General features: G+C 31.1%; 1 protein-coding gene across 1 annotated transcript in view; it reads left to right on the top strand.

Annotated features, from left to right (window-relative positions):
• LOC139510109 (phosphopantothenate--cysteine ligase-like) overlaps positions 1-13816 on the top strand; it is a 17394-nt gene extending 3578 nt beyond the window's left edge. Inside the window, exons 2-7 of the mRNA XM_071296407.1 lie at positions 4728-4816; positions 5094-5224; positions 6625-6839; positions 9692-9811; positions 11417-11482; positions 12270-13816. Coding sequence (XP_071152508.1) covers positions 4728-4816; positions 5094-5224; positions 6625-6839; positions 9692-9811; positions 11417-11482; positions 12270-12440 — 792 coding nt within the window. The 3' untranslated portion in view covers positions 12441-13816. The remainder of the gene's footprint in view (positions 1-4727; positions 4817-5093; positions 5225-6624; positions 6840-9691; positions 9812-11416; positions 11483-12269) is intronic.

The following is a 13816-nucleotide window of genomic DNA, read 5'->3' as shown; positions in this document are numbered from 1 at the left end:
AAATTCGATTTGAAAAAATCGTTTAGATGACCGTAAATCATAATCAAAATATTTTCAAGATGACCGTAACATAAAACAAGGATGACCGTGATTGGTAAAAAGATGACCGTAACTTGTAAAGGATGACCGTAATTTGTAAAGACTGACTGTAATTTATATAGGACGACCGTAACTTTTATAGGATGACCATCAATTCTAAGAAATATCCGTATTGTATTCAAAGCTTTTTTGTTGAGTTTGTCGATTTCAATAGGAGCTCGGTTAGCGGATATAAATATGTTTCATAAATTTCTTTTTTTAAACTATGATATAATTGGCCATATTTAGGATTCATAACAATGATAGTACATTGCATATTTCTCGTAAACAATGAAATATTTATTGATATCGACGTTAAAATTTTAACACAAATTTACAGCGATACGACGAAAATTTGAAGAAACATGAATGTGTCCCTAGTACACGGATGCCTCATCTACACTATCATTTTCTATGTTAAGTGGACTATGAAAATGGGATTAAACTGTAATTTGGCATTAGAATTAAAAAGATCATACCATAGGGAAAATGTGTACAAAGTTTCAATTTTATTTAACTTGAAGCTGGACAAACAGACAAACAAACAGACAAACAAACAGACGAACGGACGAACGTACGCACAGACCAGAAAAACATAATGCCAATAAATGGAGCATTAAAAACATTAAGAATACATACGAATATTTGGTTATCGAGCCCATGTGTATGGGTCCAGAGGAAGCAGATTAAAATCTTTATTTGTCTTGATATATGCAGGCGGAAACACTTTTGAAATAGAACCAAAGAATCGAAGCTCTGTGTTTATCGAGAAAGCGATAAAAGTTAACTGTAATGTTTGATATAGTAACAAAATTTTAAAAAGTTAATAGAAACAAATAAAACGACAATTTTCTTATTTTAAAAACACCATTTGCATAAGTTTTCAATGTATCTATTACATGTACATAGTAATGCAAAACAATAAGATATCAAGTCGACGACATAGTTCTTATCGGGGCCTTTTATAGCTGACTATGCGGTATGGGCTTAGCTCATTGTTGAAGGCCTTACGGTTACCTATAGTTGTTAATGTTTGTGTCATTTTGGTCTTTTCTGGATAGCTGTCTCATTGGCAATAATACCACATCTTCTTTTTTTATATATAGTATCTATAAGTTGGATGTAGAAAATGCATAACCGATTTTTTTTTATCACGGACGGAGAACATATCAATCTTTTAGTTCAGAAATTTTCGTGTCTGCCCTTCCATTATGTGAATCAAGAAAAAATTCGCCAAAACAGATAACGATTGCATCGAAAAGAGAAAAATCGAGTGCACCTTTTTATGTTAGGGCATGTTTGGGGTGTATATTTTGTCTTTAAAACGTACAAAGCAAGAGTATTTTATATAGCATCTCGCTTCAGATTCTATCATTATTATATATCAAAGCTACAGGTTGACTTTATAACGTAAAAAAATGACAGTACGAAAAGATGAAATATATGGGTCAATTGAGATACCTATCTAATGAATCACAAAAACAGAGTAGGTGTGTTCGAATAGCTATTTTTTCTAAAAGTACTTGACGACAGTCTTTTAATTTGGATGATGAAAATGTGTGTGTGATAACTAGGGTTTATAATCTTCAACCACTGAAAATGTTTAGTCTGCCCTTCCACGAAATATTTAATTAGAATTTTTAAATGCTTAAGAATTTTCAAAAATTCCATCTGACATTCAAACAGACAATATTTTTAAGTTGAATCAATGCATACAAGATCATTAACTAATGCTCATTAGCTAGTAAATACATTTGTCTTTTAAAATATAACTGATATATAACGATCGATCGTAATGGTGCTATGTGGATAAATTTATCAGTTTTCAAGAGCAAAATTGGCAGAGCGTCATCCCTACAATGGCTTCCATTTCTACGATTGTGAGCATGAACTGGCGTAATGGGAAGATAATTTTGAAGAAGTAGAATCCTGACTGTATGAATAACATTTCTGTATATATACAAATTGACAACGTTCCGCCTTGTGGTACGCTTTTCGTACAATACTATTTTAAGGATCTACTTTGCTGGAGCTCACCTTCACTAGTTTATTCGAATGATATTTTCAAAATATTTCTGTTATTTTATTTGCACGACAAAATGAAAGACGATATAATATCAATGGGTGTACATGCAATTTTTTGGCATTTTTAAAAATGTGTATTTATTATATGTCATTAAAAGGAATCCCAGAAACAAACAAAAATCTTTTGTCGAGCAGTTGAACTGTGCACCACATTTTTTTCATTATGCTTGTAAGGTGTCATTTTATCGCGCTTTTGTAGCATGTTTTCCCTTCCTGTTCATTTGCATGTCTTTTGGCAAATTCATTTTAGAAATTGAACCCTCTACTGTAAAAAAGATACATATGGTAATCTTTGCATTTGAAGCACGTCTTATTTTCTTCTACCTATAGGATAAAACTTTCATATTAATATGTGTATACCAACACGACTAATCATTTGATACAAAAAGATAGTTATATAAATACGGATATTTCTTAGAATTGAGGGTCATCCTTTAAAAGTAATGGTCATCATTTACAAATTACGGTCATCTTAAAAGGAGTTACGGTCAGCCTTGTTATGAATCGCTGATTCTGTTACGGTCATCACGATTGTGATTTACGGTCATCTTGGCGATTTTTTCAAATCGAATTTCCCGTTTCATGCACATTTCTCGGAAGTAATTAGTGATTTCCGAGTGATTCTTTTATAAATTTACATCGTTTCAATGTATGATTTGTAAAGAAAATGATATAGAAACACTTTAACAGACAATACAGAAACTGACCTAATTTTTCATCCGACATCTTGGGATGACCGTGAATGCAGTTACGGTCATCAGCTTTACCCCAGTGAGTATAGACACAGTTTGTGATGGTGAAAGTTCCTCCATCGTTCAATTTTCATTCATGGAGATCCCTGATGTGTAAACATATTTTCCTTTCATAATCTGCCTCATGACGTTATACCCTGCCAGCTCAGCCGTTTACATTACTGGTAGAGAGGGTTTCGGCCTCTGCTTTCGCATCAGGACTTCTAACAGCATACTGACAATGTTAGGAAACAATAAATTCAATAAATGACAGGTATTAGAAATAACCAGAGATGGCGATTCTGCCAAGCAATGCACATGCTCAAACAACAAATAACCAAGAATTATGAAACAGTTTCATATTTAATAGACAAGACAATAAATACATAAATATCGTGATATCTCCATGTGAAAATTTAAATTCTTTAGAATTTCAATACATTTTTGAACTTCCCCTTTTAGGATAAAATGAGGCGGTGAAATATACCTAGAACAAGTTAACCAATTCAATGAAGGGTTTTGCCTTGGGGCTAGTTGAATAAAAGAATAGGATACTAGAATTTAGAGTGTCTGTATACTTAAAATATTGAGAGCTGTACACTAGTCATCTTTAACTATAAACTAAATTCAATCAATCAATCATGCTCGTGACGTCCCCCCTTCCGAGATAAAATAAATATACCCACTGGTTCCCACTGACTTTGTTAGACTAGATCATGAACCATGTAATTCCATCACTAGGGAACAATACCTATCCAGTTAAAAAAAACATAGCATTAATTCTGTTCCCGTTTAATTCTCTGTCCAACCTGAGCAATGTCTGAAACACATTTTTCAATATCATTAACCAGTTCAAGACCTTAAATAAAACATGCGATAATATCATAATCAATTTCAGAGTAAGACTCTCAGACACGAAAAATTCAGAAGATTGACGACCGTTACTCCAAAATATCCCTCAGATTAACCATCTTTCTAAATATCTCTCAGATTAACCATCTTTCTAAATATCCCTATCAAAATGAACCCGGGATCAGATCTCTTAATAAACCCGAAACCAAAATATCTAGCTAGTTTACCATTCTCTTTATTTATTTTGGAATGGAAATGTAAATTAATTTAGAAATGTTTGACTCTTAAACTGAAAATAAATATCAAATGTAAAGAAATAAAAATTTAAGTCAAAAATCGAAATACAAATTAAAATGAAATTTAAAGTACAACTTACCAGTATGAAATTTTTCCCCAATCTAAAGAAATACTGTCCCCATGAGGTTTAAATATCTGGTCCAGACATTGAGTCTCAAGCACGAGAAAAACGATCCTCGCCAAAAAAGTGACCAGACAACTATAGTTTATATGATATCTAAAAATAGAAAAAGGGGAATTTACGATGACCCATAAATATGGGACAGTACACTGTACAACTACTAGTATTTACAAAATGTATACGAGTGCCCACTAGAATATCATACATGAGGGTTGAATTTGGGTATCTTCATGACCAATAACATTAAAAAATCTTACCAAATGTCGTTGATGTTATATTTTGGTGCATGACCATGAAATGTACACATTCTTTTTAGACGATAAAAAAAAATCAACTGAATTTGACGAATCTAAACCAAATCTGAAATTTCATTCAAACAGGTTTCAGTTTAAATTTGTAAGTCATGTCGGGCAAATACGACTGTTTCCAGACCCTTGATTACCTAACAAACCACCTACACTCTACTACTCTTATCATGTTGATGGTGAGCTATACGTTTAAATACATGTACCATTTACTCAATTTATTACTTATTATTATTTTATTTAAAATTTCTATTTCAGAGTGGTGGAACAACTGTACCACTAGAGAGTAAAACTGTGCGTTTCCTTGACAACTTCAGTGTGGGAACCAGAGGTGCCTTATCTACAGAGTAGTACTTTATTTATTTCTTTATATCTACAATACATACATTATTTCATTTTGAAGATCATACTTTAATAGAACTCATGCTGTAATTAATTCACTATATTCTTGGTCTAAAAATACATACTGAGTATAGAAACACAACATAGAGTTAAATATGATTAATAAAAAATTTCTTTCTAGAAAGTGCGGGCTTAAAATTGATTATTGATTAGATTCTGCCTTTGAAGACACTGTAAACCAGTTTTGCATAAACTGTGAAATAAACTGAATTATAATTGCAGGTATTTCCTAAAGAGAGGTTATGCTGTGATATTCCTAACAAGAAACAGAGGGTTACGTCCATTTTTAAGACATGTGCCAAAAACAAATATTTTAGACTTGCTAACAATAACTGACAACAAAGATGTAAAAGGTAAGAGCTTTGAAGGTCAATTGTTTTAATGGGAAGGTTTAAGGTCAAATTTTCCTCACATCCATTTGTCTTTCAAAAGAAAGGGTATGATAAGACCACATTCTTTACATCTTGAATTTAAAAATACAAAATGTAAAATTAGGGTAAATCTATGAAATTACGTTCTTCAGATGTTTATAAAACACTATCTTTTGATATAAGGTACTCCCTGAAATAAAAATTTGGTTGCATATAGCATGTATAGTTCTGGCTTTTTCATTTTTCTCCAGATGATAACTCAGATGTGTGCTGTTCTAAATTAAACTTGATACACATGGAAGATATTAGAAAGAAGAAAAACCCTATTCCTTTTAAGGTCAAAGGTCAAATTTACAGCTGCTTTAAATAGACTTTTCACTAAAACTATGGCTGTTCGTAATATGAAATTCTTTACATCTTTGTTTCTAGATCTATTCAAAAGGCGTTTGGTTCATTCAAATTTCACTGTTTTATTTTTTCAGTAAGATGCAGTTTCACATGTTCTTAGTGAGTTGCATGCAAATTTGCAAAAATTTAAGAAATTAATCATTTTCATTTTACAATTTTTTATTACATTTAAAACTTCCTGACTGTGACCTGAAAACTTTTCAATTTATGGGAGATCCCTGCCATGAGAGGGGTTAGCTTGACTCTCGAAATCCTTTATTATATATAAAGAATAATCAAAATTCAGAGATACTTAAGTATTTATACCATGGAATTTTTCATTTGATATAGGTATACGTAAGACATTATAAGTGAAGCATAAGGTCCTTATGGTGCTTATAATCCAGCATGGAGATTTTGAAAAGTTGGAAGTTGTGCCTGATAAATTGTTTTCTTTCATATAACTTAATTGATGTCACATGAATAAATTTGACATCAATGTTTGTTTAATTATGAAGAGAACTATTTTATATCTCTTGATGATCATTCACTTATGCCGACAAAACCATACTCCAAATTTTCTTGTTATAGAAATACATGTATTTTGATATTTATTGTAAAGGAAAAGTACAAGTAATGAAAGCTGATATAGATTGAAGGTACTTAAATAACCATAGAGGTTATCCTTCACTATAAGTTTTATCCTGATTTGACAAAAAAATAATTACCTGTATGATTAATTTGTTATATAATTATCTGTACCGGGTATGTTGAATCAGTATTTTCTGGAACTGTATTGCCTTAATCATGATTGTTGTGATTATGACATGTAACAGCCTCTTTTTGTGTTTGAATCGAAAGTAAATAGATGTAATTTGAAATCTCCTCTTTTGATTTTTATTTATACTTGACATTAGTCCCTAAAATCTAAGTCGGGTATATTATAAATTTCATTACTTATATGCATTTACATATTCTTGTTTTTGTACTTACAGTCAAACCAGAATATGAACAAAAAATTCTTAAAGTTTTGCAGACTTATCAGGAAATAAAGAATGAGAATTTATTACTGACCGTGGAGTTCCAGACATTAAGTGATTATCTACAGTTATTAAAAGCATGTTCCTTTGCTCTACAACCAGCAGGGAACCAGGCTGTTCTATATTTAGCAGCTGCTGTGTCAGACTTCTACATCCCAAAAGATTTAATGGTAATTTGTATGCAAATTAGACTTAAATTGGAATATCAATAAATAGAAAATCAGCTTTGTAATCAAACAGTTTTGAGTTTGAGGATCTAATGCACATAATGAAGTTTTCATGCCCCTGAGGGTGCATTAAATTTGACCCTTGTCCGTCTGTATGTATGTCCATCCGTCTCTATGTACGTCCCAAAGTTGATTTCCCTTCTCTAACTTAATTTTGCCTCAAACAAATATAATGAAACTTATACAAAAAGCTAATTTCCACAAAATAAAGATCAATTTTAGATTTTGAAGTTGTCACTTTAACCATTCTAGTGCTATGCCCCTTTGCAAATGGAAAAAATGCTTAATTTTTCACTTCTATTCTGTAACTTTAGTTTGTCTCAATCAAATGTTTTGAAACTTATACACAATGCTTATTTCCACAAAATACAGATCAAGTTTGAATTTAGGTGGCATCACTTTTTCTGTTCTAGAGTTATGTCCCTTTACAAACGGAAAAAAATGCTGAATTTTTAGTTTCTGTTCTCCAACTTAAGCTTGCTGCAACCAAATGTTGTGAAACTTATACACAATACTCATTACTACAAAACTCAGAGCTAATTTGAGTAGTATCACTCTTACCTGTTTTTTTAGTTATGTCCCTTTATAACTGGATATGATATGCATTTGTGTTCTTTGGACACATTCCCCATTCATTTTTTATACGACCGCAAAAATTGAAAATTTTTTGATCGTATATTGGTATCACGTTGGTGTCGTCGTCCGAAGACATTTGGTTTTCACACTAACTTTAGTAAAAGTAAATAGAAATCTATGAAATTTAAACACAAGGTTTATGACCATAACAGGAAGGTTGGGATTGATTTTGGGTGTTTTGGTTCCAACAGTTTAGGAATTAGGGGCCATAAAGGGCCCAAATAAGCATTTTTCTTGGTTTTCGCACAATAACTTTAGTATAAGTAAACAAAAATCTATGAAATTTTAACATAAGGTCTATGATCACAAAAGGAAGGTTGGGATTGATTTTGGGAGTTTTAGTTCCAACAGTTTAGGAATTAGGGGCCAAAAACAGGTTCCAAATAAGCATTTTTCTTGTTTTTTGCACATTAACTTTAGTATAAGTTAATAGAAATATATGAAATTTTAACACGAGGTTTATGACCACTAAAAGAAGGTTTGTATTGATTTTGGGAGTTTTGGTCCCAACGAATTAGGGGCCAAAATTAAACTTTGTTTGATTTCATCAAAAAATGAATTATTGGGGTTCTTTGATATGCCAAATCTAACCGTGTATTCAGACTCTTAATTTTTGGTTCTGTTTTCAAATTGGTCTACATTAAGGTCCAAAGGTTCCAAAATTAAAGTTAGCTTGATTTTAACAAAAATTGAATTGTTGGGGTTCTTTGATATGCTGAATCTAAACATGTACTTAGATTTTTTATTATGGACCCAAGTTTCAAGATGGTCCAAATCGGGGTCCAAAATTATTATTTTAAGTATTGTACAATAGCAAGAAATTTTCAATTGCACAGTATTCCGCAATAGCAAGAAATCTTCAATTGCACATTGTGCAATAGCAAGAAATTTTCAATTGCACAGTATTGCACAATAGCAAGAAATCTTCAATTGCACAGAATTTTGCAATAACAAGAAATCTTCAATTGCACAATAGCAAGAAATATCTAATTGCACAATATTGCGCAAAAGCAAGAAATTTTCAATTGCACAGTTTTGCGCAATAGCAAGAAATATTCAATTGCATAGTATTGTCCTGTTTTCAAATTGGTCTACATTAAGGTCCAAAGGGTCAAAAATTAAACTTTGTTTGATTTCAACAAAAATTGAATATATGGGGTTCTTCAATATGCTGAATCTAACCATGTATTTAGATTTTTATGCCCCACCTACGATAGTAGAGGGGCATTATGTTTTCTGGTCTGTGCCTCCGTTCGTCCGTCCGTCTGTGCGTCCGTTTGCCTCAGGTTAAAGTTTTTGGTCAAGGTAGTTTTTGAAGAAGTTGAAGTTCAATCAATTTGAAACTTAGTACACATGTTTCCCATGATATGATCTTTTTAATTTTAATGCCAAAATATAGTTTTGACCCCAATTTCATGGTGCACTGAACAAAGAAAATGATAGTGTGAAGTTCAGGTTAAAGTTTTTGGTCAAGGTAGTTTTTGATGAAGTTAAAGTTACATCAACTTGAAACTTAGTACACATGTTCCCTATGATATGATCTTTCTAATTTTAATTCCAAATTTAAGTTTTGACCCCAATTTCACGGTCCACTGAACATAGAAAATGATTGTGCGAGTGGGGCATCCATGTACTATGGACACATTCTTGTTAATATTTGGGCCCAGCTCCACATTGAGGTCTTAAGGTTCTAAAATTGAACATTATTTGATTTCATCAAAAATTAAATTCTTGGGGTTCTATGATATGCTGAATCTAACCATTATAGGTAAATGTCCAATTTAAAAAAATTTAAGTTTAAGTTCTTGGACCACATTCATTGTGTCAGAAACCTATGTTGTGTCAAATATTTAATCACAATCCAAATTCAGAGCTGTATCAAGCTTAAATGTTGTGTCCATACCTGCCCCAACTGTTCAGGGTTCGACCTCTGCAGTCGTATATAGCTGCGCCCTGCAGAGCATCTGGTTACTATCTCTTTTCTGTTTTTATTGAGAAAAATAATTCTTAATTGTATAATAGAATGTATCAGATTGTACTTCAAGTCTTTTTGAATTATCTAAAAGATACTTGTATTCATCATGATCACAAAAGTTTGATGGCAGTATTAGATTTACGTTAAAATTGTCACAATTTTGAAAAAATGTTGTTTTTTCCAGCCAGAACATAAAATTCAGTCATCAGGTGGTCCATTGAAGTTATCACTACAACTGGTTCCTAAAATGTTAGAACCATTAGTCAAAGAATGGGTACCAGATGCTTTTGTTGTTAGCTTTAAGGTAAATTTACTGTATGGATATAAGAAGATGTGGTATGAGTGTCAGTGAGACAACTATCCATCCAAGTCATTTTTATGTAAAGGAAACCATTATAGGTCAATTTATGGTCTTCAACACGGAGCATTGGCTCACAGTAAACCACAAGCTATAAAGGGCCCCAAAAATGACAAGTGCAAAACCATTAAAAAACAGGGAAACCAACGATCTAATCTAAATAAAAAACGAGAAACAATTATAAACCACATCAACAAACAACAACTACTGAACATCAGATTCCTAACTTAGAACATGTGCAAATAAATGCAGTGGGTTTAAACATTCTTATAGGTACCAACCTTCACCCTTATCTGAAACAATAGGGTAACATCACAAAATAGAAAGACAAACTATAAAATATCAATAGAAAAACATATTAATACAAGTGGACATACACAAAACGAATAACTTTGATCTATGACACAATGTAAATACAAAATAAATAAATGTATATGTGTAAATCCTGTTCTCTTACTGTTTTAAATACTGGAAGCTACTAGTGCTGTAACATATTTAGAAAGTACATCTTACCTCAGTTTATAGGAATTTTTCTTTTCTGGATCATTATATAAAGTTGTTTAGTCAAGGTAATTATTGGTTTTTTTTAAAAAGCACCCAACTGAAGATAAGTTGGGCTAACTTGAGCATCATTGTAAAATGTAAGAGAATTTGATACACATGAACGGTTTTGACATTAATGTAAATTGAATTGGGATCAATATATTCACACTTTTTTTTTTGTAACCTTGTTAAGCATAGTATTATTATAATATTAACTTTACATAAGTTTAAATATAAGCAACAATTATTTTTAAGTAAGGAGATGTGGTATGATTGTCAATGAGACAACTATCCACTAGATTCCAAATGATATGGATGTAAGCAGTTATAGGTCACCATACTGTCTTAACAATGAGAAAAACCCATACCATGTTGCCAAAGGAGAAAAGTAAAGGCCTTATTTATAAGAATAAAATTTACTAAAAAAAAAAAATATGATATACAAGAAACCATCTAACCTCTAAAGTTGGACAGTGATGTAACTGTGCAAAATAAGAGTAAATGTTAGCAGTCAGTTGAAAATGGCTTGACTCAATACATTGATACCAAGTGCAAAAAAACCACACCAAATACATTGTAACACAAATACAATAGACGCAATGCATTGATATTATGAAACTTGCTGTCACTGAAAACTAGTTCAAGGTGATTTGTCCTTGCCTCATGTTGATGTGTTTGTCTCTTGTCGTTATAGATTATTTAATGTGTTTCTATTTTGGTTATGTTTGGTTGAATCTAAATGTTTGTTTACATTGATTGGTTTATTCCTGAAGTCAGATCTTTGGTGGTTGTCACTTTTGGTTGACAGTTTGTCAAAGCTAAAAGTTGATACATGTAGTTATGTTAACATTTGTTTGTTTTTGAATACCATATTTTAATGTTAGAATATCTATGTAACATTTATAAAAAAAATGTTTTGAAGTCCTTATGATGTTCCTGTCATTACTGTTCTGCTGTGTATTCAGAAAATTGAGATTCTAATGGCCTATTTTTGTTATTTGTTTTCAGCTTGAAACAGACAAAGATTTATTGATATCCAAAGCATTACAAGCCATAGACAAATATCAACATCAGGTAAAAAAAGCAAATAAAAAAATATAAAGTATATTCTTGAACACAAAGTAAGATGACACTTCAAATAATAAAAAAACAAAAAAAGTCTTCACTTAATTTTGAAAACTGACACAATAACAAAAATTTATACTAGTACATGAAATGATTGATGACTTTTAAAAGTTATGTATTATATTTTACATAATATTGCAAGCGCATTGTCAGTCCATTCTTATGTTTGTCCATCCAGTTGTCTGTCTGTTCATCATACAAATATTTTATGACCATTAGAATTGGTACTTGTGCTTTCTTGAGGGTATCATTAGCTCAGTAGGCAGTGCTTTGGATCTAGTTTGATATTTAACATATTTTTCTAAAACTATATGATGATAAATTAGGAATTACTATGGGCTGTTTAAGATTTAAACGCATAGGGGATGGGACACATTTTTTTAGCAGGGGATTTCTGCTTGAAGATGTTGACCAAATATACCTTCACTACTCCCATATTATAACAGGACCTTTTGTTTTAGTGAAAAAGCATAATTGCCCTTAATTTATACTTCAGAAATTTCCAAAGTTTGTAATACTGATGGAAAAGGTTTTTTTTTTTTTTTTTTACTTTTTCTCAATCCATTATTATAGCAGTGGCCTATGGTAATATTCAGCCAGAGTATTCTTAAAGCCATAAAACACACAATGTAAAAAAGATCACATAAAATAATCAAATAAACTGTTAAAATCTATACATTTAGGTCATGTTGTTATTTACTTTTGGTATATGATTATTTTTAATTTTTACTTCCAGATAGTCATTGCAAATTTATTAGAAACAAGAAAGAAAGAGATTTTTGTTGTTACGAAGGAAACACAGGATTGTGTATCATTATCAGATACAGACATTAAAAATGGCAAAGAAATTGAGGAGCTCATTATTGATTGTCTGGTTGAACGCCACTCTCAGTTTTGTTCTGTATGATGTTCAAGTGTTTTAGGTTAATTTAATCATCTATATCTAGAAATTTATAGATTGATGAAAAAAATATATATAATCAGATTTTGGTAGAGTAGAAACAAAATTTCCTAAAACAGGGATACCTACTATGAATCATATAATGCTGGTCTACATTAACAAAAGTATGTCTGTTTTATGCAAGTATCTTTTAAGTGATTCTCATCATTGTCATTTTAGAATAACTGTAGATACACTATTTTATGTGCAATACACCTTTTTATTACTTTAATGAAAACCACTAATCTTTATGTTGAAATAAATACAAAATATAAATATAAAATAATTTTCTGTAGGCTTGAATTCAGAATTTGGCAAATCCATGAAATTGAAGATTTGGTACCAACAAAATTAAACAAATCCAAAATATATCCAATTACGACATTTAACGACAATCTTTTATTTTGAAAGTAGTGATGAAAAAGGGATTTCATTGATGTTGATTAACCAGTGGCACATTTACACAAACGAATGATTTGACTATATTTGAAAAATTAAGAAATTTGTTATAATTGCTGTTGAAACAACTATCCACTAGAGATTAAATCCATTGACTTAAGCAACAATAGGTTAATGTACTACTTTTAATAACAAACATATACCATACCATCAAGTAAGCTACCAAAGGCCCTGATAGAATCTAAATTCAATTCTAAGGCTTTTCTACCTAAGGAATAGATTACCTTAGCTGTATTTGGAAAATATTTAGGAATTTTGGTCCCAATGCTCTTCAACTTGATACTTTTTTTGGTCTTTTTAACTTTTTGGGGATTTTTAAGCGTCACTGATGAGTCTTTTGTAGATGAAACACGCGTCTGGTGTTAATAGAAAATTTAATCCTGGGATCTATGATGAGTTTATATTCAAAACAGAAAACAAACTCTGATTTATACTATCAATAAACAAGAAAGATGGCAGACAGTAACCAGCTGCATCCACTTGATTACAGGTTCCTAGCTTGGGACATGCACATACATTATGTGGGTTATACATGTTTGGGATTGCTCAACCCCCTCTTAACCTTACGTAACAACCCAATATCAGAAAAAATTGTAAAAAACAGTTGGAAAGGGTGTATCTAACTGGCAAAAAAAAATCATATTGAAAATGAAAAATACCTGTAAAAGTACAGTAAATAAAATTGATGCAAGATACAATTTCAATACATGTAATTTGTAGCTAAAAATTCTAATTTTGTTAATATTTATTGTATAATTGGTTGGAAAATGCCAACATATTGTTGTGTAAATAGTCTAAGATTCTTTTAATGATCTTTATAAGTAATAGACAACTGTTTTTATACTGTTGTTTAAGAGGAATAAATTTGTTTTGAATATTCAAAA

Source organism: Mytilus edulis, chromosome 2, assembly GCF_963676685.1.
Source record: "Mytilus edulis chromosome 2, xbMytEdul2.2, whole genome shotgun sequence".
In the NCBI taxonomy this organism is placed as follows: domain Eukaryota; kingdom Metazoa; phylum Mollusca; class Bivalvia; order Mytilida; family Mytilidae; genus Mytilus; species Mytilus edulis.
This window is presented reverse-complemented; position numbering and strand designations above follow the sequence as displayed.